The 17,141-nt window shown below is 41.8% G+C and overlaps 1 protein-coding gene across 2 annotated transcripts in view; it reads left to right on the top strand.

The window, feature by feature from the left end:
• Positions 1 to 17,141, top strand: part of sh3pxd2aa (SH3 and PX domains 2Aa) — a 136,837-nt gene that overhangs the window by 49,017 nt on the left and 70,679 nt on the right. For both annotated transcript variants that reach the window (XM_034221814.1, XM_034221813.1), the window contains exon 5: positions 200 to 291. In XM_034221814.1, the coding sequence (XP_034077705.1) occupies positions 200 to 291 (92 nt within the window). The remainder of the gene's footprint in view (positions 1 to 199; positions 292 to 17,141) is intronic.

Raw genomic sequence — 17,141 nt, 5'->3', positions numbered from 1 at the left:
CTGAAAGAAAATGTGGGTAAAACTGTTTATTTTTATTTTGTACTTGATGTAATATTAATTGAGTTTCCATAAAGTAAAGTTGGAACTGCAGAATTGGGTGATAATGCTCTGTTGGTTACAACATTAATATATTGTAAATACAAAAACATTTTCTATTAACATTTTTGACCCCTTGTTCTCTATCTGTCTCTGTCTTTAGGCGCTGGTGCGACTCCCCCCTCAGATCTCTCAGAGTGAGGAGGTCCTGCGCTTCTTTGAGACAAAAGCAGAGGATGTCCACCCCCCTGTGGAGTGAGTGTCATACTCTGCACTGTGCTTACACAAAGACACAGTACACATGTACACATACTCCATGTATAGACTAATCCACCATCGGATATGTGTAGCTATGCCATCATTATTGCTGTGCTAAACTCACCTGAATACACTTTTACGGCCAAACACAGAAAACTACGGTGGTCAACAGGACGCTACAACGGCCCAAAACACTTACATTTGGAGAAACTTGCTGCACTTGCAAAAACTTTGCATATAAAAGAACAAAAATATGCCAAAACACATGCAAATGAAAAAACATTTTCACCAACTTGAGAAAACATGTGCAGCATTTACTGAAAGCACTGCCTAAACGGAATTCTGCAAGAAGCTCAAAACACAAAAGAAACAGGGTCACTAACATAAGATGCACACAGCTGGGATGTTTGAGGATTATAAAGTTGCCAAGTTTAGTCAAATAGGTGAATGTTTTCTAAATGTTGCGTATGTGTTGTCTAGTTGGTTAAGATGTTTCTTAATTTGCTTGTATTTTTATATTTGCATCCTTTTGAAAAGTGCAGCGCGTTCTATATCGTATAGGATTCGCCCTCTAAGGCTATCGCTATTGGGTAATACCACTGCGCATGCGCAGCACTGACAGACTTAATCCACGCCCACCTATGACGTGGGCCCCACCTACGGACTCACTTCCGTATAAATAGGAAGTAGGCTCGACCATCTGCTCCCATTTTTCTTCAGCACTGCGTTGCAGAAGCACTGTCAGGCACCAGCTCTTTTCAGAGCTGCAGGCTAAAAAGCAAAGATTCCTCTTCTAAAAAGCTTTTGTTCCAATTATTAAGATGCCAAACAGGATACATTATGAGTTACGACCGACGCTCACGGTGTGAGTCCTGCCTGGGATTGGAGCACGCAAACGAGGCTCTCACTCCCCAGGTGTCGTGCACTCATTGTGTCCGTCTCCCTCTGGCCCGCAGACAGTGGAGAGCGGACGCTCTCGCTGCTGCGGCCGAGGATGATTGGCTAATCCAGGAGTCTTACTCCGTGGACCAAGCCCTTTATTTATTGGATCCGAGTGGTGGGCAGCAGTCAGGCGACTCCTTCCCCTCCATTCATGGATCACCATGTGGTTCCCCCATCCTCCCTCTCCTCCGGACGGAGGAGACAGGGCTAACCCCGGGTCCCGGGTCCCTATCTGCCGTCGATAGGCGGTATTCTCCAGGAACTCCCGGAGATCATCGGAAAGGCAGCCGCCTAATGAGATCTCCCCGTTCCCCCGGTTCAGGAGAGCTCTCCTCCGGATGACATAAAAAAAGCTGCATAATGTGCCTCCTACTCATTCCTCAAGCGGGTTTGAGCGTGAACACGCCTCAACGTCCGGTTTACGAGCTTTCTCCTAAACGGCAACATGATGAGAGCCGCTGTGCAACACAGCGTGTGGAGGTGCATAACCAGCTGTTTTTTAACTTGTCGGTTAACAGACAGCTGGGCTCGCCGTTTGAGCCGGCTGTAACCTGTCAGTTAGCAGGCAGCAGGGCTCGCTGCACAAGCCAGCTGTATTCAACCAGTCGGTTAATATACAGCAGGGCTTGACGTTTAAACCTGATGCTCCTAACCTGTCGGTTATAGGCAGCACGGTTTTTCTCTGTCCCAGATGTGCCTACTACACACGGTCGTAATGAGCCTATAGGGCTGTTATTACGCACTGTGTGAATAGCACTGCACACACCTCCGCTCATTCCTCAGCAGGTTTGAGCGTGAAAGCGCCTCAATGTCCAGTTTACGAGCCTTCTCCTAAACAGAGACAGGATGAGAGCCGGTGTGAGATGCAGCGTGTGGAGGCCCCCTCGCAGCCTTTGCGGTCCGGGTCCCCCTTGGGTTGCTTCACGGGCAACATCGGTGAGGGCTCTGATGTGGCTCGTCCCCATGACTACCACAGCACATCCAGAGCATGTTCGTGCGCTCTCAGAGTATTACTCAGAGTGGCGGCGCGTGTGTTCGATGGACAGATGGATAATAATAAGCAGCAAGGCTCACCGGTTAAGCCGGCTGCCCCTAAACTTGTCGGTTAGTAGGCAGCATGTCATTTTGTGGGTCTTAGCGTCTTTTGCATGTCATTGTTTCACACATCGGCCCAGAAATTCAGCATGATTTGAGTGTGGCTAAGCTCATTAACTTTCCTCCTGTTCCCACTTTCCGGTCTATTCCCAAATCCGGTCTTTCTCTTTTCGAGTTTGTTAAAACCTCCAACAAGGCCGGGCAGACTGAGGGGTTGAGAGATGGAGAGGATTTGATGGATGTGAGTTTTGGTAGGACGAAAATTACTTGTTTCATAGCAGGAGATAGCCCCTTTGGGTAGTTTTTATTTAGAGAACACACTCTCCTCTCCAAACCTCATAGCAGTATCGCACCATTCATTTATAATGTGTTACTGTATGCATAGAGACAGCTGTACCCGAGGCCCTGTAACTCTGGTTAGACTTAGGCTATAGTATTTTTTCTGTGCTTTTAATTACTTTTCTCAATATTTTCTCCTCTGCTCTTTTACTGTCAGTCTGTAGTTTTTTCTCTTGGTAGATAGGAGATAGGAAAGGAACAAAGCAGGCAGGATTTAGTGACCTCTGCCTGCCAGTGTTTTTCAGCAAAGTGTATAGCGTATCTCTGCCTATCGCCCTTCCTCCTAATTCTTGGTGTCCAACACGGCCTCATAAATTCAAGTAAACGCCAATGCGGGTATTTTTTTATCAACATATTTAGTTTCCTTGCTGTACACAGCTCTGTATACAGCTCTCCATCATGCCGGTGTTCTCATTTCTCTCTTACTGTCTTTCTGTCTCTTTTGACTTATGCCCTTCATCTCTTCCTATCCTTTTATTATTTTTTCTCCATATGCATCATTCTCTTTTCCTTCTCCAACTCTCTTGTCACTGACTTTCTCTATGTATTTTATAGCATAACTTAATAAATCTTGTAGTGAGGAGTCGTGGCAGATGAGGTCGTATACACATACTGTATGATGTGTATACTGTACATGCCAGCCCTATTTATCAATCACACAGTAGTGCACAGCCAAATTGGGAATATTTCATGTAAGGTGTGTGACTAAAGGAATTTAAGGATTTCATCAAGAAATTCAGAAACACAGTAAATCCAACATATACATGTAACGCTAGCCAAAGTACCCACAAATGAATGTATAACAGTTGTATTTTAAACTTGGCTTGGCTGTGTTGGTTAGCCTAAGATGCCATCTATTAACACCTGCGTTTATGATGAATATAATACTATGTATTAAAATATGGATACATAGTCGTGACGCACAAGGATACTTTGGTAACAGTAGCGTTGATGATAAAAAACCTACATTTTTTTAACAAAGTGACCGATTTATGTCTACTTATATGTTGGATTTATGCTACATGTCATTTGTTAGATGCTTTTATCCAAAGCGACTTACATACATTCAGTACTGTGGACAGTCCCCACAGGAGCAATTTGGGGTGAATTGTCTCAGGGACACAACGACATGCTGACTGCAGTGGGACTCGAACTTGCTACCCCCTGATTCGAAGTCCAGCGCACTCTCCACTGAGCCACAGCCGCCCCATTATGTAACTGTAATGTGTATTTTGGGACATTATTTTGTTGTTGAAAAATAACGTATTATCGAGCAATATTACGATGGCCACTCCGAATTTTACAGTTAAACATTGGGAGCCAATATTAAAGAACCATGACCTAAAGAGAGCATTTATAGAAAAAATAAAGGGTCTAAGGATTGACCCTTGAGGAATTCCACGAGTCAGAGCAGCATCATGAGTTTCTTTATCAGCATGGCATACAGAGAACTAGTAATTAGAAACATTTGATAAATATATAAATAATAGATTAAAACTGCAACTTTCAACAAGATTGGACTACAACAAGACCTTAACCTACCTCAGTCGTAACTTTGTTAACAGTGACAGTAAATATAACTTGGGTCTTGTCGAGAGAACATCTGGTTGGGCTCTCAATCTGAACATTACTTTATCCGTTGGAGGCTTGTTTATGCTCACCATCCACAAGCTGACTGTTCCCTCGCTCACTGATTTCCCAGGGTGAGCACACTAATCGCCCGTCAAAAAAAAGTGTGTCAAAAGAGTGCTGTCAAAAGGAATTGGCGTTAACGTGTTGTTTTCGTGTTAAGTTTGATAGCCTATAGAAAAAGGGGTTTCTTCCATCAGTTGTACTCAACAAGAACAAACTTTTTCTAACATTACATTTTTATGCATGGTGATGCAAGAGAATACTCTGGTTTGCTGGTGTTGGACCTTGGTGCATCTTACTGTTTACCACAGTATCCTAATAAACAGACTCAGGCAGTGAGTGGGCATCTCTGGTTCTCCTCCTACCTCTCTGATGGGACCCTCAGTTGCTGCTGGTAACCTCTGCCCGAGAAATCTTCAGATTAAATGTAGCCTACGGCCTGTATACCTACAGGCCGTGTCTCTGTCTTACAGAAGGAAGAAATTACTCAGGGCTAACAGCTTTCTCAGTTAATGGTTGGTAAGACGTCATGATCTGACCGGCTACATTCAATGGGTTCCTTCCACTCCCTACCCATAACCCATCTACTAAATGATAATGAATCACGGGGGAGTCTGCTCAGGTAGGTGATTGGCCATCGATTTAAAGCGGGGATTGGAGTGTGTGTGTTAGTAATGTGTTTGTGTGCAACTGCACATGTGTGTCCTTGAGTGCTGTGGAGAAAGAAAAGTGATTTGAAACCCGGAGAAGGATGCTGGAGAATAATAGCAAACATCAAATACTTTACTGTCTTTTAGATCAAACCTGGTTGTTTACCTACATGCTTGGTACGATTAAATGTGCACCTAATTGCAGCTTATTAGCTTCCCATGTGCAACTTGTCTTGTTGATGTTTTCTTTTTTGCGTGAGTGTTGCTTTGACCATTTCTGCCGTCCATCGTTTACGGCCCGTCCACACGGCGGTGTGCGTTGAAGCTTCAACGCTTCTGCCCATTCACTTTGAATGGGGTGACGTCACGCTTTGCCGAACTGCATTGTGGTTCTGTCGCTTCGCTTTGCTCGCGTTGCTCGCTTCAAAAGTTGATAAATGTTCAACTTTTGAAGCTTCGACGGAAGCGTCAGCCAATCAAATCATATGCCAGTACAAGCTCCAGCCAATCAAACAGCGTGCTTGTGTGTCCGGGCCAGGAGATTCATGTGATTGGTTGTTGGTCGAGTTTCAGACAAGCCCGCCGGCAAGCTTCAACGCACGCTGCCGTGTGGACGCTGGGTTATACTGTTGTGATGTGAGCCATCCATGCTAACTTGTATCCAAAGAAATGCACACAATATTGCGTTAATGCCCCTCATATGTTACAATATGAGATCTTCACAATTAAATCTAGGTGTTAGTTTGGACCATTAAATGGACATTGACATGTGAAGTGTCGGAGATGATTTTTCATGATTTTGTTTCATCTTATCTGAACTCATCTGTGTTAGCAAAATTATCCTGAAATACTCACCAGCTGCAGGCCTGTGTCAACTGTTGGGTTCAGAATTCCAGAAAATACAGACAACTTCTAAGTTTAACTATTTATTGTAAAGAGAGCAAAAGATATATATTACTTGGCCAAGGACTCGTCACGTCTTGGAAATCACAGGCAGCAAAGCTGTAATCTGTAAAGAGCCTCGAACCTCGTGCGACAATACATTTTATTACACAGGGCGTTGCCCGTACATGTATGATTGGTCAAGACTAGATGAAGAGATACCTTGGTTCTCTTTGGTTGGTGCACAGACTCAGATAGAGTCTCTTGGCAACACGACCTTCCAATCAGCATTCGGCCGGCCTGTGGAAGTCCCTCCCTACTCTGTCACCATCATATGTAATTTGTTTTCGCTAACGTTTCTTCAGATATAGTGGGAAACCATAATGTTGCTTCCTAGCTTTGCGTGGGAGTGAAGCTCCCATACAACTCAAGGCCGGTGCGATGTGCTGTTCTGACTACCTCTTTGTATTCTCTCAGTCTCTGCATCTGACCTTGCTACTTTCAATATTAAGCTAATAAGCTAAACAATTTCTCATGTGACTTTTCCCTTTGTTCCTATCCTCCCCATCAAAACTTGGGGGGGGGGGGGGTGATTGAGTGTATTTATTCCAAAGTCACAGCCACACTTATAATGTAATAATAAGAATCAGTCTTTCTCATGTTATATACAAATAGCCTCCACACAACAGAAAGGTTTCTAATTGGTGTTTGTTGAGTGTTCCTTACTCCAGGCTTCAAACTATAGGACATCTTCATTTTGGAACCATCTCATTTTGGACCTCAGATCTGTGCACACTGCACACCTTTAAATAAAAAAAAAACAGCTCAAGTCCAACCTGTCTTGCCTTTGGTGAAGCATTGAACACGTGAAAGGTGCTAAATAAAGAACTTCCCTCCATCTCCTTCCCTCCCAGTCTCCCACTTCTGTCTTTCTGCTCGCAGCCATCTGTCTGTTCCACTCCGTCTGCTGCGAGCAGAAGACAGGCGACAGACTAGCCAAGCTGTAATGGATAAGCTGCTCCATTCCCCTAACTATCAGGATCAATAGCACTAACTGGAGACAGCACAGCGCCGCACCGGCCCCTGCGGGGTTAAACACTTTACGTGTGTCAGAGTGGTGAGGAGTGGTCAGCCAAGCGTGTGGCCTTCGGGAGGTTCTGTGTGTAAATGTATGTGTGAGAGCATTATCGACCGCTCGGAAACGGAGCAGTTGTACATTTCACGCAATTATATTTCAAAATGTGTGTGTTCACGGCCAGGCGATTATTCCAGGACTAAATTGCTCCTGCTTGTTTTGTGCTGCCTCTTTTGTTGTTCTCAGGCTATTTCAGTGGAGCTCCCATCTGCTTTATTTTCTCTCTCGCCGTAATCTTACATGGATGCACTCATTCACCTAGCCACCCACCCATCTGATGCGGTGTCTGACTCACTTGTGCTCACTCAAGTTGGGGTCCGGCTTGCTACAGTCATAGCTCTAGGAAGGGCCAGACTGTACATGAGTGTGATGAAGAGAGCGGGGCCAGGACAGCTGTACCAGCAATAGTGATGAAATGTGTCCAATACATCACTTCCTGGAAGATGAGGAAAGAGATTTAGGGGACTGGGTTGGTCCCTTGAGAGATGAGGATAAATGGGGGAGTAAGGTTGCACCAAGCATCCCAAGATTACCAACAAAAGACTATCTACAAGGTAGTGACTGCAATATATTGACATTTAGGTAAACATTTTTATGCCAAGCTGTGACGTCATATAATTTGTTTCCGTCTTCATTCAATTTGATTAAATGAGTCATGCTTTGACAATAGCCAGCACCTCTCCTACTCCACTATGAAAGATTGAATTGTCTGACTATGATGTGATTAGAAGAAGCAGTCACGTGTCTCGCAGCGCAGAACGGGAATCAATCCCATCAATCAAAGCTCAGAAAGCACACAGACCCTGGATGGATCCCACCATCAGACACAGTTTCATCTCTCTCTCCTACATGCGCCCCCTGTCTGAGGAAACAGGTACTTCAGCTCAGTGGAACATGAGACTCAGAACTAATGGGCAATCAGCTGCTCTCAGCTGCTCTCTTTTGAAGCCCAGCGCCCTTGATGTTTAATGTATTTTCAATGGACCCTGAGATGCATCACTGTTTTTGTTCGGTTTGCTTTTCATTCGTTGAAAGGATCTGCAGAACAAACACAGAAACATTTCTCTCCTGATATCAAAGGACAGACGTTATTACAGCTTTCTGACATTTTACGTGTTTTGCACAGATGTAGACATTTTAGGCACTTTCATAAACATGGGGACTGCCCAGTGTAGCTCTGCTTCAGAGCAGTCTCTTCTTGATGTTCACCCTCTCGGTCAGTGGTTCCCAATCTATGGGTTTGTGCTACCAGAAGGAGTCCTGTCGTGGATCTAAGGGGTCACAAAATGTACCATGGTCAAATGTTTTGCTATTCATTTTTTCAAAGCAACCCTGCCTGAAATGCCTCCTTTGTTTACTTCTATAACATAAGTGGAGTTCTCATTCATGTATATATATCTAACCACTCTATCCAGTATTGGTTTGCTAGGAGTTTGGAAAGCAGAGGGAAGACTCCTAATCCTATTTGGGCTCTAATATGCCATGATCACTGGACAGTCTGGGCGTGACCCGCTTATAGGTGTGCCTTCGTTACCACGTCTCTGTAGACTAATAATTCCAATTAACCTGTGTGTGGTTTTTAGCACTGATATCTGTGAATGATGCTCCCTGCAATGAGTCTTATTTGCATATAAAGGGCCGAATTTGAAGTCAAATGTTTGCTTATTACCTAATTAAAAATATGTGTAAATAGCACCAGAAAACCGAGGCTGCTTGTTTAGCAGTTTAGTAAGGTGATTTGAGAATTACTCAAAGTCTTAATTGGGCAGCTTTTGCCGCAATAAACTGTGTATTCCTTTTATGAACTATGAGGCTGCAATATAATGCAATGCTGTTTTGTTCTTCATCGTGTTGACTGAGACCAAAGATTTCCCACATGGCTGACATTAAGTTAGGTTAAGAGTTTACTTTAAAATATGGATATACTGTATCTAAGGATAATAAGGACAAGAGGTTGGAAACCAGTGATATGTGCATCAAACTGCTGAAATCCCAGCGCTCCATCAAGCTACATTGTGTTTGACTCAACTTTCCAGGAACCAGGCTTGGGGAGTAACGGATTACATTAGATAATCATAATACAAAAGACGGTATCTGTATTCCCTTACAGTGACATTACAAAAGACGTAATCAGAATACTGTTATATTTCTGAAGAATGGGGATTCTGTAGCTGTGCTGTTGTATTCTCTAATACTTTAAGTGTGAATCTAAACGCCTACTGCCTGAATCTGCTTTATGTTTTTCACTTTCTTTGGGTCATTTGTTCTTTTTTTAATTCATTAGGTGAACCTTTATGTTCATAAAATAGTGTGTGTGAGCTTAACTGTATTCAACTAAAACAGAGCATTTTCGTATAGATTTTATTTCTGCTTTTTTAAACTGTAGCATGTGCTCATGTGTTTCATTGTTGGTGTACAGGCTACTGCCTGAATATGCTTCATGAAAGGCACGTTTTTAAAGGACACATTGCTGATACTAAATATCTTGGTTTCCTCTTTCTGAAGGTTGTTACAACTAGTAATTGTAACAGGTTTCTTTTTTTTATATGAACCCTCCCAACCCTTGCTCCATGTGGTTGCTCTCCACATGGTGGTGTGCTTCACAATACAAAAAGCTGCAGATGGAGTTATTGGTGCGCTCAGCTGCTGTTTCCAGATCATCCTATCCTATAGTCTGCTCTAAAACCTCCCAAGAGCTTCCCTTCCTCTCTAAATGCATCCAGTGTCCGACCAGATTCTGAAGCATTACTCTTTTCTGTCCCTCTTTCTGTATTTACGTCCATTTTGGCCCCCGCTTCTCCTGCATGAGCTCTATTTCCACTGGATGGAATTCCTCCCCAATGCTAGAGGTTTTTTCCCTCCCTTACTTGGCATTTTTTCCCCAGCATGTTGCATTTTTATCAAGTCAATTTGCATGGGGACGTGGGCTGTAATTTGTTTTATCTGTCTGGGCCTGTGGTTTAGCAATCATATAACTATCATCCTAAATGGCATTATCTGTCTTCTACAGACCATAACGGGGACAAATTCCCCAATTAATATGCGCATACGGCATTTCAGCCACAGTGAAAATATTGGACACTGCCCCTATAGGCTACCGTAGTGTGAGACTGGGGAGATGTTATCATCATTCATCATGCCCCCTCACAACCCTCCCCATGAATAACAATAGGGATCGACCTTGGCATGTGCCTGGAGGAGAGAGATGCTGCAAGATTATCAGATTATTGCTGGGATAAAGTCATGCACTCGTGTGGTTGGTCGGATTTTGGGCTCGTTATGGGATTGCCTAATTAGCAGGGCTGTCCCTGGTGACGGGGTGAAGACATGTTTTTGGGAAAATTAGGAATAAGTGGGTGATAATGTGTTTGTGTAGCTGAGTGAGGGTGAGGTACTGGGAAATTGGAAGGTTTTACAGCTTTTTCACTGATAATGACATGAAACTTATATTCAAATAGTACATGTTATGCTCATTTTCAGGTTCATGTTTGTATTTTTTACCTCTACTGCACACGTCTCCATGCTTTGATGTTCAAAAAGCTCTTTATTTTTCTCACACTGCCTGTGCTGCAGTACCTCTTTTCACCCTCTGTCTGAAACCAGAGCCCAGTCTCCTCTGATTGGTTAGCTGGTCGGCTCTGTTGTGATTGGTTAACGACTACGATATGTCCCGTCCCTTAGCCCATCCGTACAATGTGTTGGAGCGCTAGATAATAAAAGCGCAAGTGTTGCATAGTGATGTCATTATGTTACAGAAGTAAACAAAGGAGTCCATTTAAGGCTTTTCAGGCAGGGGGGGGAGTGTCCCTCTGGAGGGAACTTTGAGATGTTAGCCTTTGCAGACCATTTACATGCACGGAAACCTATATAACACACTACAGGAAAGGGGAAACCACAAAAAGCAGAAAAGGGCTCCTTTAAAGGGCAACTATTTAACTTATTTCAAAGGAAGACACAATTGTCTTCCTCTTACAAAGGAAAAGTTGGATTAACACTAAAACACATGCTTGCTCCGTGAGATACACTCTACTGCAGCCCTAATTGTGACTAGGTGGCTTGATAGGAAACTTTAGTTAGGTACCTCTACTAAGCTGTTATTATGAGGTACATTTTGTTAAAATTATAGCAAATGTTAAATCTCACATAGGTGTAAAAGTATGTTTTGAATAAAAACAGTAGTAACAAACACCCTATTTGTAACTGTACTGTTATAACCTTGGGACACAAATGGTCAGGGGAATGGATGCCAGATTTTGTGTCAACATTGATTGTTTTACCTTATCATGTCTTTTCTGGACATTATAAGAGAAACATCTTCATTGGTTGCAATGAAGGTTGCAGTTCCATATCTAAATGACACATATCTAGTAAAAGAACCGTACATTTTGATATCGTATTTTCAGACTGTATTGGAATGTTCTTCCTCTACCAAAAATGGTCACTACCGAAACATAGTACATACACTGTAGTAACAAAGTATTATATTAGATTGTTTTACCTTCCCTTCTCTAAATAGTATTTTAACAAATATTTCTTGAGGGTTTTCACAATTAAATCAATGCAATTACATTTTTAATCAAATTTCAAAGTTCAATTTATACAATTCATAAAAATCATAATGTAAACTGTCTTTGTAAGATACATAATACTGATCATATTGATTCCAGAGTTGATGATTGTTGAAATTGAACATACATTAAACCAACCAGTATCATATCATTTTAGTTGATAACTCAATGTACTTTATTTTTTACAAAACATCCAGTGTTTCGGTAGTGACTGCAGTTGGTTCTCAAAGTTGTATCATATTCCCTCAACCTTATTGCTTAGTCTTAACTCATAACATGCCTTATGTTGAAGTGTGAATGTTTGAAGCTACTGACCCAGAGTCAGCACTTTAGTAGCAGGCTGAAATAGAGGAGGATGAGGCTAGAATGGGTAATCTGTTTGGTATTTTGAGCAAAACACTTCATAGACATGTTTTTTTTATATATCTGAGATTTATAATATATGCCTAACAATAGTATAATAAGATACCTTTAAAGTAACACACTGATTTTCAGACTTTAAAACACATTTATTTCAAAATGGTGGGATGTACATGTTTACCATTCCATTTTGTCACTACCGAAATGATCATGTCAGTTACCGAAACGTAACCATATGTTTCGGTAGTGACTGTTTCGGTAGTGACTGTTTCGGTAGTGACGATTCTAGCTGAAATTCAGCATAACTAAGGAATGCTAGCAAGTACATGGCTAGCATACACGTTTTTGAAGAGGTTTACACACATAAAAACCTAATACTTTGCATAAAACCCCGAAGAAGTTGACTTAATTGAAGATAATATGTGTTCGGTAGTGACAATGCTTAAGGTGACATGCAGGGGTGTGGCTAAAAACCAGGCTCAGCCATTGGACTAAAACCCCTTGTGTTTCGATAGTGACATGAAAACTGGGGACATGATTTTTTGAGTATAGTTTTTCTATTAAAAAATTATTCCCACAATAAATCTAAATATTCCAACTTCTGTTTGAGTGTAATCATAAAGATATTCTAAATACACCATTGAAAAAAAAAAAAAATGTAAGTGTTATTTCCAGAACATGACATTTAGATATCAGGGTTGGGGACAGCTACTTCCCAATAGAAAGTACCCTATCAATTATGTTTTTGTATATATTAAGCTTATCACTATCTAATGTAATGCCTTGTGTTTGAATAGAATAGTTTTTCTTGTTGTGGGACTGCACTTTGTACTAATTCGGTAGAATGCCCCATATACACAAGCTAACATGTTGGCTAGAACATTCTCTTGGTGTTCAGATTGGGTTAAGGTGAACCTCTTTAGAGCTTATTGCACTCCTCTCTATACTGCCCCCTTGTGGGTCAAGTTTAAGAAGGCGAGCCTCCGGAAGCTCCAGGTTGCATATAATGATTGTTTGCGTATACTGCTTAGAAAACCAAGGTGGTGCAGTGCAAGTGAAATGTTCTGTAACGCACGAGTCAACACGTGCCATGCTCTCTTGAGAAATCTGATGTACAAATTCATCTGTCGATTGAATGCTTCTCATAACTCTGTCATTATGCTGCTTTCAAATCTGTGTCTCAGTGCTGTACGATACCAGTCACTTCTGTGGAAACATTGGTATAACTACCTTTTTATATTTATATTTGAATGTGGTATGTCTTTAAAAAAAAATGGACCTAGAGTCTCTTTAAATAAAGCTGATGATGATTGGTCATAATAATTTTCATGAGCAGCACACTTCAAATACTGCACTTCTCTTAACTTTAATAAATTAACTACACAACTGGGACTGTAATATGAGCAAAACAATAAACCAGTGAAATAATACAAAATAACTAAAAACAAACACATAAAATAAATGGGATAATTAAGAACTAGCGTTCTGGTATCGCCTGCATCAATGGTGGCCATCTTTCAATAAACTTGTCTGTTAATCTTGCCGTGATTTTCTCCATGTTATAAAAGTTTTTTTCTCTCCAATGCATTATGTGCACTTTTGTTTCAAATGAATCAGGGCTTTGATGCTTCTCACATGGATAGGACACTCGTATGTAGTTAACAGCTCTTTATCCACCAATTATTTTGTATATCTGCAACCTGTATGTGTTAACGTGGGTACTACAAATTCGTCTGCACTTTGTGTAATGGATGGTATTGAGATTAATTGATTCTTTGGACCCCATCTGGTGTGCTAAAGCGCCCTTCAAGCTTTAGCCATGGCCATGATGGCTAATTACAGTGCATGGCTGAGAGTCATTTGGGGCTCTGAGGGTCTTATAGGTGAGGATTAGAGCTGGAGTCAGGATTTTGCGATGCTAAAGAACGGACTGTGGTGTGTAGTGCAGTTCAGGGACCAGACACAGAAGAGCGAATGAGAGGCTAAGGCGATAATCTAGAGAAATGTTTATTTACTGGTCTTGCAGGCTAGCCTAGCAGGATGCCATTGAGAGCCATTAACTTGCAGTTGTTATGCTAATATTTGCAAACACATTGATTAGCCCTTTATCTACCAACATTCTCATCCATTACCTAATGGATCCGACTCTTCTTTTTTTAAATGTATTCTAAGCTAATATATATAGAAATGTAGTTGGAATTTAGAATTGCCCAAAATTGATCGTTGTAATACTGCTAGATTTGAAAGTATAATGCAACAGGTTATTATTTTGCCTCCTCTTCAAGCAGATCCAAGTTATTTTAGGATGCAAGAGGCATGGAGTTCCACAAAAACAAATGGCAAGTTCAAGCACTTATTTCTCTGTCTAGCGAGAACTTTATCAAAGCTAGTGATTTTCTTTAAGAGGCTTAACACAGCTAACAACCTAATTTCGTTCCCCCCCAAAAACCAACATAATTCTAATTCAGCGGCACTCCTTACTGCTGAGCCTGGGCTCCTAAATAGTACAGTTCCATACAAATCTACTTTGTCAATACATTTCCATAGAAACGTATTCAAGGGTAAATCTGTTTTCAACGGACAAACGTTTCTAATCAATGTCAACTGAAGTGTGCGCAACGAGGCGGTAGTAGTGGATGGATGGTTCAAATATCTCAATTACCTTTTTTAATGCACGTCCATAATCACGTCCTACGATGAATTAGTAAAGACCAATATTGCTAATTGGAAAATGACATCACATTACTGAAATGCAGCTTTTAAAAGCAGGGAAAGACACACTTAATGCCATATTCAGATTTTCCAAAATGTAACATGGCATCTATTCTCATATCACTATATTGGTATATTATGTAAATATCGCCCAGCCCTTAGAGTGGCCCTATTATGCTTATTTTCAGTTTAATTTGTGCCTTGAGTGTGACATTCTTTAATGTTCAAAAAGCTCTTTATTCCTCTCATAATGCCTTTAATGCAGCACCTCTTTTCACCCTCTGTCTGAAACCAGAGCTCAGTCTGCGTTGTTAGCGGCTGGCTCTGTTGTGATTGGTCAACCACTTAGAGATGTGTCGGAAATGTCCCGCCCCTTAGCCTATCACGTACAATTGTGTTGAGGCGTGTAAAATAGTGAGGTCACAGAAGTAAACAAAGGAGTCCAATGGAAGTGTTTTAGGCAGGGGAGGAGTTGGAGATGACTCCCTCTGGAGGGAACTTTCAGATTCTAGCCTTTGCAGACCATTTACATGCACTAAAACACACTATAAGAAAGGGAAACCCCCAAAAATAATATTGGGCCCTTTTTTAAGAGAACATAGTTTTGTCGGGTTAGGGTTCAATCGAAATATGTGAGATTACACAATATGAAAAACAAAAAAAGAACTGTCTAAAAAAACCTAGATTCCAATCTTTGCTGTAAACTGTACATGCTCATTCATGAGGTTAAAATCCCTGACTAACTAGTGTGTAGTCAGCTGACCACTGACTTGGCTGACATGTAGACACTTGGTCTGCCTCCCCATACTCCCTCACATCTGTGTTGGCTTGATAGTCAATGTGGGGACCTTGGAGCTCTGGAAAGGATAAGACTTGCATGAAGTGCTCCTGCTTCACGGAGCCGTGGTCAAATGTCAGTATGTGATGAAAAGTGTGACAAAATGTATGTGAGCGTGTGTGTTCCACTGTTTTGCAACAGGCCCACCTGTTCATGTTTTTGTTCAGATATACATACATTTATTTACTGTGTCTGACAGATTTATACACACACACACTAAAAGAGATGCCATTCGGTCACTTAGTGAATACTGAGTGTCACTAAAACATGTCTGCTGTCGATATAACAGCCGCTTTTAATTGCGCACGGAATTGTCAACATCAACATCTGTTTGTGCTAGATGATCTGTCTGCACAGATTCATTCTGAAACACAGCAAAACAGGTGTATTAGTGTTTGCCGCATCAATGCAGACCCTGGAGCTCATTAAACAGATATTCATATGGATGGCATTGATGGAAGCATGGTCATTCCTCTGTGAAATTCTGTATGTTTTTCACACTGAAAAACTGTATAGTCTTGGTAATTATTCGCCTACTTCTCTCTTGGCTGCAACAAATGGCCTTAGGAGTCCACCTAGCTGCATAAAACACATTTGTCTGCATCACTGCAGTAGGTATTCTTCACATCCCCTTTCACCCCTCGCTTCCTCCTCTCCATACCTTGAGGAGTCGACGGAAAAAGAGCTGGCAGCCGAAGCTGGTTGCTCAGCCCTCGAGGGAAGAGTTTGATTTCAGCCTCAGGGACTCGGGTCACTGGATAGGGTCTGGACCCAGTGTATCTGCTCTCCTTCCTCATCCTCCCACTCTTTATGTCTAGGTTTCCCCCTCCTCTGCACCTCCTTTTTGCCCTAATGCCTTGCAGATGCCTCCAAACCATACCTAAAAATAAAGCCAGTAGCACTACCACTGGCATGTCCCATTGTATTGTTAAATGTTGGCAAGTATTTTACTGTTTGGCAGAAATAATCTTCTTGATTAAACTAGGGTAATCTTGATTCTGATTATCTTGCTAGCATGGCTAATGTGTTCATTTATGTTTGCTTCTTGAGCTGTTTCAGTGGGCTAATGATTGGATGTCATGCAGGCATGTTGTTCTAGAGCCCTTTGTGAATGCTTACTGCCCACAACCACCCACGTGTGACACGACCAAACCTTCACTCTGACCTGCTCTCTCACACCGACAGTCAAAGCACATGCTATTGATCCAAGCAGCAGTCACTCTACTTGTCAGGATTAACAAAGCACTTCAACATCTGTGTCTTCAGGGACCGCATGTGATCATTTATCAAGAACAATTAACCCCAGAGAATCAAACAGCTCCAGTTTACTTTCAAGTGATTGTGTAGACATCTAGAGTTGGAGCAGAACCTGCTCACACCCATGCCTTTTTCTTGATTGGGACTTGTTTGGACTGGTTTATAGAGCTCGGAGGTCGTATTTGCCTTTCAACCCATGCACAGCATGTGTAGCTTAACAGGCTCCCTGGGAGTGTGCTACAGCAAAGTACTTTTCATGCTGCTGCTGTTCTCCACCAAACAAAACTCATTCATTGGCCCCTGTCATTATCCCCTTGATAAGTTAAAACCAGCCATTTCTAGGTCCCACACTTACACCTATTGTGTTGTCACCCTGCGTAGATCATTCACCGTTAGCTTGTTCAATTAACCCAGCTGGATTGCAGCATGCATATCAA

Source organism: Gymnodraco acuticeps, unplaced genomic scaffold, assembly GCF_902827175.1.
Source record: "Gymnodraco acuticeps unplaced genomic scaffold, fGymAcu1.1, whole genome shotgun sequence".
Classification (NCBI taxonomy): domain Eukaryota; kingdom Metazoa; phylum Chordata; class Actinopteri; order Perciformes; family Bathydraconidae; genus Gymnodraco; species Gymnodraco acuticeps.
This window is presented reverse-complemented; position numbering and strand designations above follow the sequence as displayed.